Here is a 19,488-nt window from a genome sequence, read left to right on the forward strand (position 1 = left end):
CATTGGTTTATACTAAACATTATGAAACATTTTTAAATAAGAATAATAAAAAAATTAAACAATATCAGATAGATTTAGGCCACTGAATTTTCATTTTGTCTAATAAATAAGGTTTTATATGGTACACTTTTATCTATACTTCCTGTAAAATGTGAACAAAAACTGAAGTCGCAGATCATCAAGTAATTTTCTCAATTTCATTTTGCTATTACATTTATTTATTATTGTTTTTTTTTTAAATCTATTGTTTTTGGACAACAAAAACGGTAATTTGTTGTATCTTTAAGTCAACAAATGTGTGTGTGTGTGTGTTTTAAATTTTATTTATATTTTATAGTGTTTAAATTGGTATATCATCTGACTGCGTTTTTTACTTTCCACCCTTTGTTTCAGTCCCTGGTGTGTTTCTACAGCTCACGTTTTTGTGGTGAACCTCAGGATAAACAGTGCCTGGGCCGCGGGTGGAGATTTCTTTTTGCCGATGATGCACATTTTGGCCCAAATAAACACCTTAAAATAGAAAATAAATATAAAGTAAGTGTTAAAAATAAATATCCCTACTATGACACTGTACCTGACTGACCGCAAACAAATGAAATGAAGGGATAGCTGTGCAAATAGGGTGCTTCTGAAGCCCCTGTGTGTGTGTGTGTGTGTACACACCCAGCAAAATATTTAAATTGCTCATATGTTTCTAATCCACTGTCAAATTATGCCATTTTTATTCAACACATCATTAAATGATTGAATGTTTTCGCTAATAGTACTACATGCTATAAAAACAAACAAACAAAACAAATGAATTGTATTTCAGCTGTTTCACTGAATTGTCCACTAGGCGGCAGTATCATGAGCGTCTAGCCTTGATTCATTGCAAGTAGAAGAAACATACGAAGAAATCGAACCAGGCGATGTTGCCATATTGCGTTAAATAACGCAAATGCAGTCCAACCTCTGGTTTCAAAATAAGAGTGTGTCAAAATATTAGGGAATAATAATAATAATAATAATAATAATAATAATAATAATAATAATAATAATAACAATAATAATAACAATAATAATAATAATAATAATAATAATAATAATAATAACAACAATAATAATAATAATAATAATAATAATAATAATAAGAAGAAGAAGAAGAAGAAGAAGAAGAACGGTGTACCATTTTGAAAGTTCAAAATTGTATAATGTTTCAAAATACAGAAAAGTTAAAGCCACCTAATTACAATCCTTACTAAACCAACCAATATAAAGACTTTTTATATATAGTCCACATTCATGTTTTTAGAATTCAATCCTTTAAGTGTTTGCAGTTGTATTTTGTAATTTTCATTGTGTTTTGGTTTGTGGCTTCTGGTTTGTAAAACTGGTGAATCCGTGGCTTGTGCTTTTGGGCAACAGTTCCCTTTGTTCTGTGGTATCTCTAGTCTGGTTCCTGAAACTGAATCTGAAGAAGCTGCATCTGGATTTGATTTCTGTTTTTGTGCATTTGTGAATTTAATTATCTATCCTGGTAGACTAATAATAACATAGCCATGTTTTAAGAGTCAAGTATCTACTCATTAATTACTGTGTTTTGATTTATGGTATACATTTATTTTTATAGCCTCATTAAAAACGGATAAAGCAATAAAACAAAGGTAAACAAAGTAATAAAAACACATTGTCAAGAAACAACACATCTAATAATAATAAAGAATCATAAGAATCTATCTATCTATCTATCTATCTATCTATCTATCTATCTATCTATCTATCTATCTATCTATCTATCTATTATGTAATGTATGTATGCATGTATATGTTTGTATGCATATATGTATGTGTTTGTTTATCTATCATGGATTCATTATTTATTTTTTTTAAATTTATTTTCAAGCCTTTTCAAATCTAAGATAATCCTATTATCTGACATATTATTGAATGATTTATATAAAATATATAGTTACATTGAATTTAAATGCCCTAATGTAATGTATGTACACTTACATACCTATTCCTTACATACTTACATACCTGCTTACTGAAGTGTTTACCTACTTGACTACTTTATTACTTAGTTTATTTATTTACCTACTTACACACTTATTTATTTGTTTACCAACTTATTTATTTATTTATTTATTTATTTATTTACATTTATTTATTTATTTATTTATTTGTTTGTTTGTTTGTTTGTTTGTTTGTTTGCTTACGTATTGAGTCATTCACTTTCACTGACACTGGTGAAACCCCCATCGTTGCTCATATTGTGAAAAGTGAATGAATACGAGTGTTATCCACCAATCTGGCAACCCATGCTCTGTGCTGTTTCTTCACGGCTGTGTTTTGGTGGAAATTCCGGTTAGATGTTCTCTGCGGTCTGCAGCAGGTCTGATTGTCATTATCTGCCGGTAAATCTGCATTTTTGTGTTCATTTCTTGGCTGCTGATTGTCATATCAGTGTGTGATGCTGCACTCGACTTGTTGTGTGTTTTGGAAACAGTCCTTTCTGTTATTTGTGAGACTGTAAACGTGGACATTTACTTAGGCAGATGTTTGTGCTGTGGCGTGTACAACTAGGCAGCTGTTTACAGATGTGTTTGTGTGTGCGCGCGCGTGTGTTTGGGTGTGTGTGCGCGCGTGTGTTTGTGTGTGTGTGCGCGCGTGTATTACAGCACCATGCATTGTACCAAAATCTTTGTAAAGCTTTGGTAAAGAGTTGTGTATCATGTACAAGTGCTGTGCAAAAAGGCAGAGCCCACACGTTTGTTTTTAATACACATATGTACACCGATCAGCCATAACATTATGACCACCTGCCTAATATTGTGTGTGTTGGTCCCTCTTTTGCTGCCAGAACAGCCCTGACCCGTCATGCACTGTGTATTCTGACACCTTTCTATCAGAACCAGCATTAACTTCTTCAGCAATTTGAGCAACAGTAGCTCGTCTGTTGGATCGGATCACACGGGCCAGCCTTCGCTCATCACGTGCATCAATGAGCCTTGGCCGTCCATGACCCTGTCACCGGTTCACCACTGTTCCTTACTTGGACCACTTTTGATAGATACTGACCACTGCAGACCGGGAACACCGCACAAGAGCTGCAGTTTTGGAGATGCTCTGATCCAGTCGTCTAGCCATCACAATTTGGCCCTTCGTCAAACTCGCTCAAATCCTTACGCTTGCCAATTTCTAACACATCAACTTTGAGGACAAAATGTTCACTTGCTGCCTAATATATCCCACCCACTAACAGGTGCCATGATGAGGAGATCATCAGTGTTACTCACTTCAGCTCTCAGTGCTCATAATGTTATGCCTAATCGGTGTATATATATAGTTATTTATATATATATATATATATAAAGGTTTTAAAAAGATATTTCTTGACCTGTAATGACCAAGACTATTTGAAGGAGGCCATCCTCTAGTAAGTGACCAGGTAGTCCAAGAAGCATCCAAGAATAACATGGAACATGATGCTCCCGCCCCCATGCTTCGCGGTGCAGATGGTGCTCTCAGGTTTGTGTTCAGCGCAGGGTTTTGTAGGAATCGCAATACTTTTGTTTGATTTAGTTTTACTCTCATCAGATCTGGGAAATTTCCGATGTGCTTGCAGAGTGTTTAGGCAAACAGGATTTTATGTCTCTGCCATAATCAGCAGTTTTCTGGAGTGCATGTTCATCCTGGGAGTCATCCTGACTTGTGGATTTGTTCATGGAGTCATGTTTTTGCCATAGTTTATTTTTATTTAATTTGATTTTATTTGACTATGATTACTATAATTTTAACGTACACACATTACTATTTTAATCCATGTATAATAAAATAATAATACTTCAACCAAAGAATGCTTTGAGGCAACTGGTAGATTTATTTCCCCCATCATGCTAAACTGGTGTTTATAAACACCCCTTATGCTAGCTACATTAACTGAGTCTTTCAAAACACTGAAACATAAGAAACATTAGTGACTGGCTCTGAGCAAAGAGGTTGAATTATAGTTGTGATTTCTGTGATCCTCATGTCTCTGTTTAAGCATAATGACATGTTTCTACTGTGGGATGGTGGTAATGGCTGGTCAGTTGTTGCATGTGTGTGAGTTAGAGAGAAAGAATGTCTATAATTGTACCTCTGGGATACGTGTGTGTGTGTGTGTGTGTGTGTGAGTATGGCGAACTAAATGTCCATGGTAAGTTTAAAAGGCCGTATTTGATGTTATTGAGCTGTCTTTTGTGTTCAGGTGGCCAAAAGTGGGTGGTGCATGGATGGCTGATGGACAGGTGTCTGGACCAATCACAACACAATGCTGGCACGGAACCGCTTCATCCTGCTGCTGGTGGTTGGCGTGGTGCTAGCTGTGCTAAGCTTCAGCATTCAGTACTGTAAGTGTGTGAGAGAGAGTGTTGGTCCATTTCTCGTAAACTTTATTCGTTCCACAAAAATATCACATCATGATACTTGAGGACATTTCTACGATACACAATAGGGATTAATGTCTATAGATTTCACGCCAAGAGTCAAGAAGCTTTTATTGTCATTTCAACCACATATAGCTGACGCGGTACATAGTGAAATGAAACGTTTTTCCAGGACCCTGGTGCTACATATAACATATAATTACTAGCGCAGAAACAACAACACAGAGCTGGGACAGAAGTTTGTCCTATTCACATAAAGTGCAAAGTGTGCAAGTAGGTGCAAACAGAGCAAAGACAAGACAGTGCAAAAACAGGAAGTACAAAAAAACAACACAAAACAGGACACATAGCGCTGAAGAAGAACATGTGCAATGAAACAAAATGAAATGATGCACAAACTTGAAACCTGTGTAAACCAGGTATCTGATAACATATATGATTGTAACATATATATCTATCTATCTATCTATCTATCTATCTATCTATCTATCTATCTATGTATCTATGTATCTATCTATCTATCTATCTATCTATCTATCTATCTATCTACACTACATTGCCAAAAGTATTCGCTCACCTGCCTTGACTCACATATGAACTTAAGTGACATCCCATTCCTAATCCATAGGGTTCAATATGACGTCGGTCCACCTTTTTGCAACTATAACAGCTTCAACTCTTCTGGGAAGGGAGAAGAGGTTTAGGAGTGTGTTTATGGGAATTTTTGACCATTCTTCCAGAAGCGCATTTGTGAGGTCACACACTGATGTTGGACAAGAAGGTCTCCGCTCTAATTCATCCCAAAGGTGTTCTATCGGGTTGAGGTCAGGACTCTGTGCAGGCCAGTCAAGTTCATCCACACCAGACTCTGTCATCCATGTCTTTATGGACCTTGCTTTGGTCACTGGTGCACAGTCATGTTGGAAGAGGAAGGGGCCAGCTCCAAAATGTTCCCACCAAGTTGGGAGCATGGAATTGTCCAAAATGTCTTGGTATGCTGAAGCATTCAGAGTTCCTTTCACTGGAACTAAGGGGCCAAGCCCAGCTCCTGAAAAACAACCCCACACCATAATCCCCCCTCCACCAAACTTTACACTTGGCACAATGCAGTCAGACAAGTACCGTTCTCCTGACAACCGCCAAACCCAGACTCGTCCATCAGATTGCCAGATGGAGAAGCGCGATTCATCACTCCAGAGAACGCGTCTCCACTGCTCTAGAGTCCAGTGGCGGCGTGCTTTACACCACTGCATCCGACGCTTTGCATTGCACTTGGTGACGTATGGCTTGGATGCAGCTGCTCGGCCATGGAAACCCATTCCATGAAGCTCTCTGCGCACTGTTCTTGAGCTAATCTGAAGGCCACATGAAGTTTGGAGGTCTGTAGCGATTGACTCTGCAGAAAGTTGGCGACTTCTTCGCACTATGCGCCTCAGCATCCGCTGACCCCGCTCCGTCAGTTTACGTGGCCTACCACTTCGTGGCTGAGTTGCTGTCGTTCCCAAACACTTCCACGTTCTTATAATACAGCTGACAGTTGACTGTGGAATATTTAGGAGCGAGGAAATTTCACGACTGGATTTGTTGCACAGGTGGCATCCTATCACAGTTCCACGCTGGAATTCACTGAGCTCCTGAGAGCGACCCATTCTTTCACAAATGTTTGTAAAAACAGTCTGCATGCCTAGGTGCTTGATTTTATACACCTGTGGCCATGGAAGTGATTGGAACACCTGATTCTGATTATTTATGGATGGGTGAGCGAATACTTTTGGCAATATAGTGTGTATATATATATATATATATATATATATATATATATATATATATATATATATATATATATATATATATATATATATATATATATATATATATATATATATATATATGCAGTATATGCAGTAGCAGCGGTTGAAGTGGTTAAGGCTCAGGCTCGTTGACCGGAAGATCGGGGGTTCAAGCCCCATCACTGCCAGGTTGCCACTATTGGGCCCTTGGGCAAGGCCCTTAACCCTCTCTGCTCCAGGGGCACTGTATCATGGCTGACCCTGCACTCTGACCCCAACCTCCAAGGCTGGGATATGCAAAGAAAGAATTTCACTGCAGTAATGTATATGTGACAAAGAAAGGCTATTTCTTTTTAGTGCAAATAGAAATAAACATTATAGCAGCGGGTGAAATATCATAATGTATGTATATGTGTATATATATATATATATATATATATATATATATATAATAATGTAATTTGCTAGGAAACTGCCAGCAGTGTTGTCATTTTCATGGAACTGTTATTTAGTATATAATAAGTAACTGATTTAGCACCATACAGTTGAAAGAAAATGAATATTTATAGAAAAAAAATGGAAAATTTTACAACATTAAGATCATTGTAACATTCTAATCATAATTATTGGAATATGGCAAGAAATTATAGCTTGGTGTTTTGGTAAAAAATCAAACAAACACACAAATAAAAAAAAATGTTTTGCTTGATAGCAAAAATGGATAATAATAATATGTATAAATATAATGTGCTTCATTATCCACAATTTACAGTTGGTACTAGCACAGCAGAAAGAAACAACAACAACAACTAGTACAGTCTTTGAGGCAGCAGTATTATTCACCTTTAGGATTGATGATCTTTAGGATTATTGCTCTTTAGAATTAACAACTTAAACCTATTAGTACTGCCTTTAATCAAACACTCGTTTAGAGTCGAATTAGGATCAGAGATTGAGCAGTTAATAACTCCCACAAAGCTGTAACTTGGCTTATTTAAGTGATAAGACACCACTACATCAGTATATTACCAATAATACTGATTGAGCAAGAATTAACTGAAGATGTGCTGTTAGCAGAGTAGCAGAGTTACTGTTACTACCCCGAAGTGGCTTATTCTCCTTTAACAGAAAACCCCAAGTGTTGTACTGCAATTAGCCCACAATTACATGTCCTTTCTTTAACTATTTATAGTTACATATAATGTTGTGTTATAATATATATAATGTTATATATATATAATGTTGTGTCCAACATATAATGTTGGACATCTGCATAACCCGTTAGTTCCTCTTACCACTTATGCTGTTACTGTAAATCAGCTATGAATCCTCTTTCACTTTTTCTCTTTTGCAGTTTGTCTCACTAAAGTTCTCTGTCCTAAAGACTTTTCCATGCAAAACTGTTACAAAGCAACACGCCGTCTATAAATCTTATCTAAACTATTCATTATCGAAAGTTTCACCATATTAAAGATTTTTCGATTTTAAAATAACAAAATAATAACTTATTCAGACATTAGTAGCCTTAAATTATGTTCCTGTGATTCACCATAGAAGCAATAACATATTAGAATAAGCGCTTTCATATACAGCGCCCTCCACGATTATTGGCTTCAATTACATTTATTTTATAGGAATTGTTAGGGGTGCCAATAATTGTGGAACAGGTGACTTTATTAAAAAAAAAAACATTATTATTATATTAATTATATGATTAATAATTCATTATTATTATTATTTTTATTATTATTATTTATTTTTTAGTCTTTTTTTTTTTTATTCACTTGAGTTAAAGGTTAGATTTCTCTACAATTTTCAGTGTGAGATTGTGCTTCTGAAATAAAAAATGAATTTATCTTAACCAGGAGTGCCAAAAATTGTGGAGGTAAACTGGAATAAAACTAAAGAAACTCCAGACATTAAAAAATGATTGCCTTTTCCCTGAGTTGCCATATTTAAAAAAAAAAAAAAAAAAAAAAAATGCTATATATTTATTCGTCGTTTGTCGTATTGCGACATTTATTTACTGTACTTTATCCTAGTGCTACATTTTGTCTGTATTTGGAAGTGAGGATGTATTTTGGTGAGTAAAAAGGACCGGTCAGTGCTTCATTCAGATGGTTGTAGTTGATGATTAAGGTAGCGATTAGGCAGAGGCTTTACAGATTTTATTAAGTGATGGAGAGGACGAGCGGTTCTAGCGGTCCTGCGGAATAAATGATGGCCTATGGTTTGACAAATCAGGTTGTTCTCGGAGCTGATGATGATCAAGTTAAAGAAATATGACCGAACACAGAATAATGTTGTTTATGTATGTGTCAGTGAACTTGATGACTCCATGTCTTCTTTCACTGACTGAATCTCCAGTAATGAGCTTTAATCTGTGTTGAAACAGTATGAAGAGGCTGAGTAGGAAGAGGCGGTAGCACATTTAACAGCACAGGTTTGTTTGTCCTTGAGCTCCTACAGAACGAGTACAGAGGGCTGATCCTCGAGACTTTTCATGATTGATGATTTTATTAAGTCTCTCTGTTACCTTTGTTCTCACATATCTCTCTCTCTCTCTCCCTCTCTCTGTCTCTCTCTCTGTCTCAGTGAGCTCATTACTTATTCATTCTTTACAAACAGGAGCTGAAAGCAGGCTGAATGTAGGACTGAATTTCATTTGAAATTCTGTCGCTCGGTCTTTCAGCTCACTGATACGTGCCACTACACAGTAATGAGTGGCTAGAGAGCAGGGTTGCCAGATCACAACCAAACGAGTAAAAACACTTTAATTAGTTAATCTAGAACAATACTACTAATGATGAATCAATGCATGGCAAGTCAAATGAGCACCTCTATGATATGTGACTATTATTCTATTATATTTTATATGGAACGAAAGAAAGTAATGAGTAAAGTAGTGCATCGACTTGAACATGCATGTGAATTTGGAAAACACACCAGATCCCCATCGTATCCCAAAGATCCATCTACTGCACTGTAGCTGTTGTAAAATATCCAACATGCTGCATGTCACAGGTAAACACAAGTGGGCTTTCAGTGTCAGACTCTTAATTTATTATCGATAACATATATTACAGTAAAGAGAGACCATAACATTATGACTTGCCTAAGTTAATCCTGATAGATAGACATTTTCATCAATATTGCTGTTTTATGTGTTTTGTATTGTGTGTGTGTTTTGAGTTTAACCAAAATTTAAATATATAATATTTGACTTTCCATTCAGTTCAAATGAGGCAATGACTTAAATAAAGATCGCACGTTTATGCTGCAGGGTAATATAAGAGCTTACACAAAAAATCAGGGTATAAAAACTTTCCTTTAGCCGGTGGGAGACATCTCTCCATCTCTTTCCTTTTCTCTTTACTTACTTGAAGGCTGCTGTAAGGCTACAGGCTACAAAGAGCTCTTTGTCTGGCTGTGGCTATGTGGGGACCTGCTATGGGCTGTGTGTGTGTAACAGGATTGGTCAGTGTGAGTAACCAGGTGGGAACAAGGGAAAAGGCTTGATTCTGAATAGACTTCAGTGAGAAGTGAAAACACCCACACCCACACACACACACACACACAGAAACACATTCAGATGCTTTGCAGATGTTGTCACTAAAACACACACACACACACAGAAACAAACTTCCAAAATGCCGGCCTATTTCCAGACACATCTCGTTCTTCTCCTGTTTGCTGGTAGGTTTGAATTGATGTGATGTTAAATGGGTGTGTTAGTGTGTGTCTGTGGTTTCAGTACCTGCATGAGACGATGTTTAGCTGGATAGTTTTGCTATATAGGTTTTTTTGTGTGTAGTTTTGTCTGGATTATTCAGTCTGCATTGATGAGACTGTTGAACTGCAAGACTGTAGAGATTAGAGGCACTGCAGTGCCATGCTGTTTCTCTGTCTATTGATTGTAGGAAATTTCCTATAAGGAAACAGGAGCCAGGAATTTAAAATGGTGTTGGTGTGTTTCAGTTTTGTGTCTAAACTTTGGAGGAAATAGGAGCGAGAATACAGTTAATAAGTTATTAGTAATTTAATAGGATTTAATTGAATGTAAATTAATACAAGTGTTTATTTGTTTTCAGTTTGAATTTCCACCAAAAAATCATTTTCTTAAGAATGTCCTTCTTGTATTTTATTTTTAATTTTTTTTAAATAGCATGATTTTCCCAATCCAAAACATATAGGATGCTTTTAAAAGTTTATAGATTTTCTCTCAGTTTATACTTTCTAACAGTCATGTATTACATTTGGTAGAGTAATATTGTATGGCCTGATTTTAGAATTAAATTAAATTAAATTAAATTAAAATAAAATAAAATAAAATAAAATAAAATAAAATAAAATAAAATAAAATAAAATAAAATAAAATAAAATAAAATAAAATAAAATAAAATTTTATTTTATTTTATTTTATTTTATTTTATTTTATTTTATTTTTTCTTCCACATCACTGTGTTTATTGTGCACAAAATTATTAACACCACAACACCTTGTAATATAAAATGTAATTTAAATTGTAATTTAAATTTAAGTTTTATTTTATTTTATTTTGTTTTCTACATCACTGTGTTTATTGTGCACAAAATGATTAACACCACTAAAAATAGTTAAAAGTAAATGCAAACTTTAAAAAAATTTAATTAATTACGTTAAAAATACTGTTAAAATACCTTGCAATACAGAAAGTGGTGCTCCTGTTTACTTCTCATCAGCTATTGAAGGATAATTGTTTTAAGATATTCTAACTTTTCTAAGTAATATTTCTAGTTTTCCTGAGCGAAGTATGCTAATCAGTGGGTATGATTGTTATCAAACGACAAAGCAGTGAGTGACCGGTCCATCCTGATGGCAGTGCTCCATGCTGAGTAATTTTAACAATGGCTTAAAATGAAAAGATGTTCTTCAAATGAGCTAAAATTAGCTCTGTTATCTACAGAGAGTTACAGGGTCTGAGTTGGCTTGGAAGTTAATGGGTGTGGTGGAATGTGTGGAGAAGCAAATAAACAGTCGGTCATTAGGTTCATTTGGTCTGTTTAGAATAAACTTACATATATGTATCTCTCTCTCTCTCGCTCTCTCTCGCTCTCTCTCTCGCTCTCTCTCTCTCAATTCTCGATGCTATATACACTCTTTAATGCCCATGTACCCATTTTTTTAAGTGGAAATGCAACATGCAAAGATGCAACAAACTTTTCTCTTTGGAATAATAAGGGCAGGGAATGGCTTTGGATAGAAAGGGTTCCACTTTTTCCACAAAAACATGAATAAAAGGAGAGGCATGAGAGTATGAAGGGTGTGTGAGAAGTGAGTGGCATGCTGAAGTGTTCTTCACACAAAGCTGTAATGTTAGCTCAGGACACTGAGACTTCAGTCTGTCTGGATTCTTTTTTTGGATTTGGGTGCTGTACATTTTAAAGGAATCTCTCTCTCTCTCTCTCTCTCTCTCTCTCTATGTCTGTTTCTTTCTTTCTTTCTTTCTTTCTTTCTTTCACTCTCTCTCTATCTCCCCCCCCCAGTGCAACCAATACCAACCAATCCGGTGGCAGAAGTTGGGACGCTCGGTAAAAACAGGAAGAGGGTAAACCCAGTGGTCCATACAGAGCCACCAGAGCTTGACCCGATCAGTGATGCTTACCGATACTGCAACCTGCCTAATCACACAGAACACACACGCGAGGGTGAGATATACACAACCCCCTACACACACACACACACACAAATAAATATATACAACATATATGCAAAACTGCAACTCAGCCCACCATTGTCAGGTCAGACATGATGATGAGCTCACACGCTGACACACTTTCTTTATCCTGTGTGGGTTATGTTGTGTGTAGGTCACAGTCCGGCCGACTACAAGCTGCTCTTTGTACAGGTGATGATTCGCCATGGCGACCGTTACCCGCTCTACTCCATCCCTCAGACCAAGAGACCAGCCGTCGACTGCACGCTGTCACCTCACAGGCAAGCTCCTCATAGACAAGATTAGCCAAAAGGAAAACACTGTCAAAATTGAGCGTTGCAACAAACTTTAAGTGCACGGTGGCTTAGTGGTTAACACGTTCGCCTCACACCTCCAGCGTCTCACTCCCGCTCACTGTGTGTGTGGAGTTTGCATGTTCTCCCCATGCTTGGTGGGTTTCCTCCGGGTGCTCCGGTTTCCTCCCACAGTCCAAAGACATGCTTCTAGGCTGACTGGAGTCTCTAAATTGCCCGTAGTGTGTGATTGTGTAAGTGAATGAGTGTGTGTGTGTGTGCCCTGCGATGGGTTGGCACTCCGTCCAGGGTATATCCTGCCTTGATGCCCGATGATGCCTGAGATAGGCACAGGATCCCCGTGACCCGATGATAGATCGGATAAGCGGTACAGACAATGAAATGAAAAAAACAAACTTTAAGTTTTGAGTCAGGAGAAAGAGAGTTACAAGAAAACTCCTAGTTCTAATTCTTACATGTTTGCACAGATATAAGGCTCTTAATTCCACTGGAAATCATCCCAGCAGACTAGCAGTAACTACTTGGAAAAGATCATTTTATTTTCAGCCAAAGATATAATTTTTCAGTCCAAATGTGTGTTTATCTTGCCTGTCTGTTTCTGGTGTTATTAGTAGATAAAAAGTGAGCAGAGTAATGATAACATGGGCACGAAATGACAGAATGCCAACCTTCTCTCTCTCTCTCTCTCTCTCTCTCTCTCTCTCTCTCTCTCTCTCTCTCTCTCTCTCTCTCTCCCTCTCTCTCTCTCCCTCTCTCCCTCTCTCTCTCCCTCCCTCTCTCTCTCCCTCTCTGTCTCTCTCTCTCTCTGTCTCTCTCTCTCTCTCTCTCTCTCTCTCTCTGTCTCTCTCTCTCTCTTTCTCTCTCTCTCTCTCTGTCTCTCTCCTCTCTCTCTCTCTCTCTCTCTCTCTCTCTGTCTCTCTGTCTCTCTCTCTCTCTCTCTGTCTCTCTCTCTCTCTGTCTCTCTGTCTCTCTGTCTCTCTCTCTCTCTCTCTCTCTCTCTGTCTCTCTCTCTCTCTCTCTCTGTCTCTCTCTCTCTCTCTCTCTCTGTCTCTCTCTCTCTCTCTCTCTCTCTCTCTGTCTCTCTCTCTCTCTCTCTCTCTCTGTCTCTCTCTCCCTCTCTCTCTCTCTCTCTCTCTCTGTCTCTCTCTGTCTCTCCTCTCTCTCTGTCTCCTTTTCCTGACATCTGCCTTTCATTCCAGTGAAGAAAGAGAGCACAGACAGTTAAAGAAGCTGTAAGGAATCTCAGTTAAGTTTAGTTTCGGATGCCGACATGTGTCAGTGACCCAGCAGGCTGTGTTATCCATCTATTTACTGTTCTTACAGTAATATGTAAAAAAGTAAAAAAAAAAATAGTTTGCACATTGCTCCACTGAAAAATATTTAAAAATAAATAAACAAACAACAAAAAAAAATCTCTCGGTTTGTAGAAACGTTCTTGTTAAAAATTCACAGACAGTTAAAATACCTTGCAGTTTAGATTTTAATAAGCTATAAGGCAATACAGTTTTTGCTGCTAGGATATTTAAAATAAACACATAAACATACGTAGACATGATATCATAAAGCTGCAGACTTTTTTACATGTCCAATCTATTCTCTTTTGCCCCCCTGAGCTTATGCCTGATTATTTAAGTGATAAACAGCCCTAAATGCCCTTGAGAAAAGCTGCTTCCTTTAAGGTTATGCATAAAATGTTTACATAGCTTTAGAATACTTTTTACTTAGGTAGGTGTAACCAGATTAGATTAGACTGTCATGTGTGTGTGTGTGTGTATGTTTAATAAACTGGTGATACAAATTTTGGACTTATATGACATGATGACCAGGCCTCCTGGATGTCATAAGAGGATCTCGCGCTCTTATTGCCACGGGCCGGGTTCGATTCCGGGTTAAATGGGAGGGTTGTGTCAGGAAGGGCATCTGACGTAAAACCTGTGCCAAATCGAAACATGGAGACCAAATGATCCACTGTGGCGACCCCAAACAACCGAAAGAACAACAACAACAACAGCATGACATGATGACCTTTGGTTATTGCCTTTGAATATGTAAATATTGCCAACAAATCAAATTAGTATTAAATTCCATTCTCCTCGTCTTATATATTACGATACTGCAGTAATCACTGCAATCCTGAGTGTTCAGACAAGCAATCTGACTGTGTGTGTGTGTGTGTGTGTGTGTGTGTGAGACACACTAAGATAAATATTCTCTCCCCTCTTCCGCACTGCTTTGTTGTACACATTCCCTTTGATCTGAAATTGTTTGTTTCCATGGTTTCGCTCCAGTGTCCTGACCAATCATGGTTCTCTGAAGCCAGATGGACTAGGAATAGTTATTAATTTACTATACACATTTCAGTACAGATTTATTCTATTCTTTATAATCATCATTTTATTTAATCTTTACAATCTTTTTCAGTCTCACTCTCTAAACATTTTTATTTGTATTTGCTCTCTCCATCTCAATCAAGCTTTCTTTAAACACCCACACACTTGAACTTTATTGATCCAGTGCTTACATCATGTATAGTGTGTTGCTTTAATGCCTCCTAGTGGTAAAAGAAACCTATTACACCTTGATTTTTTCCCTCGATTCGCATCGTCACACTAGTTTTTTTGTCCCCCCCACAGAATGCCCTCTCACCCTCTACTGGCCTCCTTCATCAGTCACATGGCCCAGGGTGGGCGTGGCCACTGGGATGCATCACTGAGCTCACTAGCCAGAGTCCCCAATCACAGCAATTGTGAGCTAGGCGAGCTCACACAGACAGGTAGCCAATCACGGCTCAACCTACACACATATATACACACACACACTTTAAGACATCCTGTGTGAATAATTTTTATAGTGGACTGTATATACACTCTTAGGGGGATAAAAATGGTTCTCAGGTTTTCTTTGGATAGTTAAAGATTGCTTGGGAAATGGGAAAATGGAAACCAGAGGGACAAACTGAAGCTTAAGGATTCAGGATTTTTTCCATTTTTCAGTGTAACAGGTTAGATTTCAGTAGAGATTTCTAACAGTATTACAATATAGCTAAAACATTATAGGCCACTTTCTGTGTGGTGTTGTGGTGTCATCAACACCCCCCTCATCTATTGTGTCTCCATGTTGTTGTTTTTATCTTCTCTTCATATCTCTCCTCTGTCCATCTCAGGTGTGGTCCAGCATTTAAAAAATGGCGAGCTCTTGCGCCAGGCTTACATCAAACACCACAAGCTGCTTCCTCATGATTGGTCATCACAGCATCTGTGGGTGGAAACTACTGCTAAGAGCCGCACCCTGCAGAGTGGCTTGGCGCTGCTGTATGGTTTCCTTCCCAGTTTCGATTGGTCAAAAGTTATGGTGCGGCAGCAGAGGAGCACTATGTTCTGTGGCTCATGGTGTGATTGTCCAGCACGGAACCTCTTCCTGGATGAGGAGCAGCGTCGTCAATACCGTCTTCGCACCTCTAATGCTGAGCTCGAGCGCACTTATGTTGCCATGGCGAAGGCGCTGGGCGTGGCCACACGTACGATGCGGGCAGCCAACCCGATAGACGCGCTGCTGTGCCACCTTTGCCATGGCTTGCCGTTTCCCTGTGCCAACCCACATCCATATCCTGTATCCGAAAACGGGGCATGTCTGACATTACAGCACTTTGCTGTGATTCGCCAGCAGCAGAGAGATGACGAGCGGGAGCGTAAGGAGGCGGGGATTTACCGGCGCTTTGCCGTGCTTGCGGCACATCCTTTCCTGAACCGGACAGCGTTACGCATGGAGAAGGCTGCCCGAGGCAACACTGAGCCTGTCTTTGCACTAGCCTCTGCCCATGACATCACTATGGCACCAGTGCTAAGTGCCCTTGGCCTGGAGGGGGCAGGGTTTCCACGTTTCGCTGCTCGCTTGGTGTTCGAGCTGTGGAAGAGTCCGGATGCAAAGGGGAAGGGGACACGAGGAGGTGTGGCAAACACTTACGTTCGTGTGCTCTATAATGGAGAGGACTTGACCTTTGAAACTGCTTTCTGCCGTGACCATGACCGCCACTTCACTCAGCCGTTGTGCCCTCTGGGTAACTTCTTGTCCTTTGTAAGAAGAGACATGTTTAGTATTGTTAACGCCACCAGCTACTATCAAGCCTGTCATCAAAGCTTAACAGGGTGACAGATAAACAGGGAGTAAGACAGGAATAACTGAATATATTTTGGGGGTTTTATTATTTGTTAGTGGTTTCTGTAGTAAATAGTTTGATAGTGTTTTCTTTGAACAATTAATGTTGTACTAAACATATGTCCTAGAGCATTTTAAATTGGTCTCGCACGTTCACTTGTATGTGAAGTGATGCACGAGTGACTTGGGTGTCCATGTGAATTGCACATTTGTGTTCTGTCGAGATGCTGATGCTGTATACAGTGTTTCATCTTCAACAATTCCTCAAGTCTTAAGGCTTTTACACACCCAACATGAGGTTTTTAACCCAAACATGCATTTATACAATCTTAGATTTCTGTTTAGCACCATTTGTCCCTCTGTGGGTGGTGTTAAAGGCTCTTAGAGGGTCCTTCCTGAAAAGATTTCAGCACACTGAGGCAGATGTTGGTGTACTCCTTCGGTGCGTCTCACTTGTTTTTCCACATACTGACTCTTTCCTTTTTTTATTTTTTTTTTGAGACACCACAAAACCTAACCAACCTGGTAAGTCGTAAACGTGATTTGTCACCTCTTCTGTCAGAGCATAAAACGTGCAAGCATCTACACAGACACAGGGCTAAAAGAAACACTACGTTTGGTTAATAGAGCCAGTAATTGATTAATCTCTGATTAATTTAATAATAATCTGAAAGTATAAACACATGGTGAAGTGCAGCTCGGGGGTCGAACAGTTCACGGTTTGTCACGTTTGTGGACGGTTCGGCTCTACAATTTGCATTTGAACTCCACAGACGTTGATGCCGTTTTGAAAGATTTGGTTAAACCCGTGTGTTCGAGAAGTAGAGTGACAAACCAGTCTGACCTTTCCAGGTGATGGAGAAAACACACAACAGGTCGGTTGTGAAAGTTGGTGCATATTTGACACTTTCTGTGATATTTAGTCGTCGTGTGTTCGTCGTGAAGTGGGCCTTTACTACAATCCTTTGGTTTACATTCATCCGCTCACATAGACAGGTACTGTAGACTGTAGCATACATAGAAGGATTTTGACAATATGATTAGAAGGATATTATCATCATACTGTACACAAAAGGAGTGATGCTTCTCTTGACCTTATTTCTTGAACTTAGTCAAAATAATCAGATGAGGAAATGCGTTTTGAATGCCTGGACAGGTTTGTCCTGAATAATAGCAATATTGTGTGTGCAGCGTATCACCATAGTGTATCATTTCTTACTTTGCACATATCCATCAAGGCCAAACGGCATTAAAAGAAACATTTGCATCCTTGGATTTAAACACCAAATCAGGTTTAATGGCAACCCGCTCAGTCTAAACCATGGAAATCTCCATTAATATTCGGGTCACTTGTACTGCTGTTTAATTTATTTAAATGATACTGATGCTCTGATTTTGTCTTAAAGCTTCGACATGGAACACGCATCAAGCACATTCCTCTTCTTCGAATCCACATAGTTGCAGTTAATCTGACCAAAACCACTTCGGAAACGAATCTTAAACAAGTGGAAGTTAGCAACAGATGCAGTGAAGCAATAAATCACCCCAGACGTATCATTAGGGTTAGACAGGATGTTTTCCAGCGATACCTTAGATTTAACTGACTCTTGTGTGAGTGAAATAATAATAAAGCCAGGGTTTGAGTGTATATGAGACAGTGAACTGAGAAAGTACTGGACACTAGCACTTTGATTGACTGTGTGTCTGAGTTTGAGTGAACACAATGAGGTTTGATATGCAGCTCTGTCGGCTTTCATTTAAAAGCATTTCAACAACACTTGCAAATCAAGCACTGATTACCAGCACAGTCCTGAGAACAATCACACTGATTCATACAAAAAAAAGGATTTTGATGATAAACGTTTATCACGTTATGTCTGCAGACTTGGTTTTTGTACGGCGTACAGTTTTTTCAAAAGTTTTGTAAAGTTTGGAGGTTTCGGCGCACACAGCCACTTTATTCCCATCTTCCTGCAGCGATCATGATGTTTAGATACGCTGCAAATGTACGGATTTGTGTTCGACTAATCACAAGATTATTTTCATACCTTACATATCTGCTTTTTAACGGAGGAAAACAGGAGCGTTTAAAGTCCGGTGTAGGGAATGTTGACGGGTTTTGTACGGTGATCACTATTTTTTTATGATTAATATTATCGTGCTCTAGAACATTCCTTAATATCGAAGCACATTTTACAATAAAGTCACATTCCGAGTGGATTTTGTGTTTTTGTGTTGTGATTTTGTCTTTGACAAAAATATAGGTACACAATCAACAAAAATGGAGCATATATAAGGAATAATAAAAAATCAATAATCAATAACTAGGTGCTGTGATGCAGTCTAACATGAAGAGGAGCTACCCTGAATTTAATTTAATTTAATTTAATTTAATTTAATTTAATTTAATTTAATTTAATTTAATTTAATTCTTTTTCTAATTTTATTAATTTATTTATTTTTCCCCAAAAACCATTGTGAACACTATAAAAATGATAACATATTAAAACAGGTCCATTCGTATAAACCTGTGATTTGTCTTTCAGCTGGAAAACATCTGTAATTGAAAAATGAATTGACACATTCTGACCAATCAGAATCGAGAATTCAGCAGAGCTTATTAGGCACAATAATAAGTTCTACTGAACTGTTTGTTTTGATTAATACAAATAATGCTGATAAATAAATGCTGGAATCTGGAGGAACCAAAGCTCTGGCAATTGTATAGATGTACATTTAAAATGTTTTGTATCACATGATTTATACCAGATACAAGTTACAGAGCTTTCTGTTTAGGTCATTGGTCATTTGGGATTCTTATTATAATACAGAAATAGAACAATTAGTAGTCCAATGCCATAATGTACCTATAATAATAATAATAATAATAATAATAATAATAATAATAATAATAATAATAATAATAATAATAATAATTGAATCACTACAGACCTTGCTTGTACATGCTGGACCCTACACTGAGAATCATGACACAAGGTGGCAGCAGTGCTGCATTCATATAAAAAGTCATGGCAGGAGTCAGCAGATTTCAACCAGGTCCATGTCAAAGCACATATCAGACACACACACACACACAAGGGTGTTCGTCTCCATTGGGAATC

The 19,488-nt window shown here is 38.0% G+C and overlaps 1 protein-coding gene across 2 annotated transcripts; it reads left to right on the forward strand.

Annotated features, from left to right (window-relative positions):
• The first annotated feature begins 2,275 nt into the window (after window positions 1-2,275).
• pxylp1 (2-phosphoxylose phosphatase 1) lies at window positions 2,276-18,594 on the forward strand. Of its 2 annotated transcripts, XM_058413273.1 has the most exons (6): window positions 2,276-2,399; window positions 4,235-4,376; window positions 11,728-11,889; window positions 12,052-12,178; window positions 14,845-14,984; window positions 15,375-18,594. In XM_058413273.1, the coding sequence occupies exons 2-6, from the start codon at window positions 4,298-4,300 to the stop codon at window positions 16,358-16,360; spliced, it is 1,494 nt and encodes a 497-aa protein (XP_058269256.1). In that variant the 5' UTR covers window positions 2,276-2,399; window positions 4,235-4,297; the 3' UTR covers window positions 16,361-18,594. The 2 variants fall into 2 exon arrangements, with proteins under 2 accessions (XP_058269256.1, XP_058269257.1); XM_058413274.1 differs by lacking the exons at window positions 2,276-2,399; window positions 4,235-4,376 and adding an exon at window positions 9,745-9,898.
• The last annotated feature ends 894 nt before the right edge of the window (window positions 18,595-19,488 follow it).

Source organism: Hemibagrus wyckioides, linkage group LG17, assembly GCF_019097595.1.
Source record: "Hemibagrus wyckioides isolate EC202008001 linkage group LG17, SWU_Hwy_1.0, whole genome shotgun sequence".
Taxonomy (NCBI): domain Eukaryota; kingdom Metazoa; phylum Chordata; class Actinopteri; order Siluriformes; family Bagridae; genus Hemibagrus; species Hemibagrus wyckioides.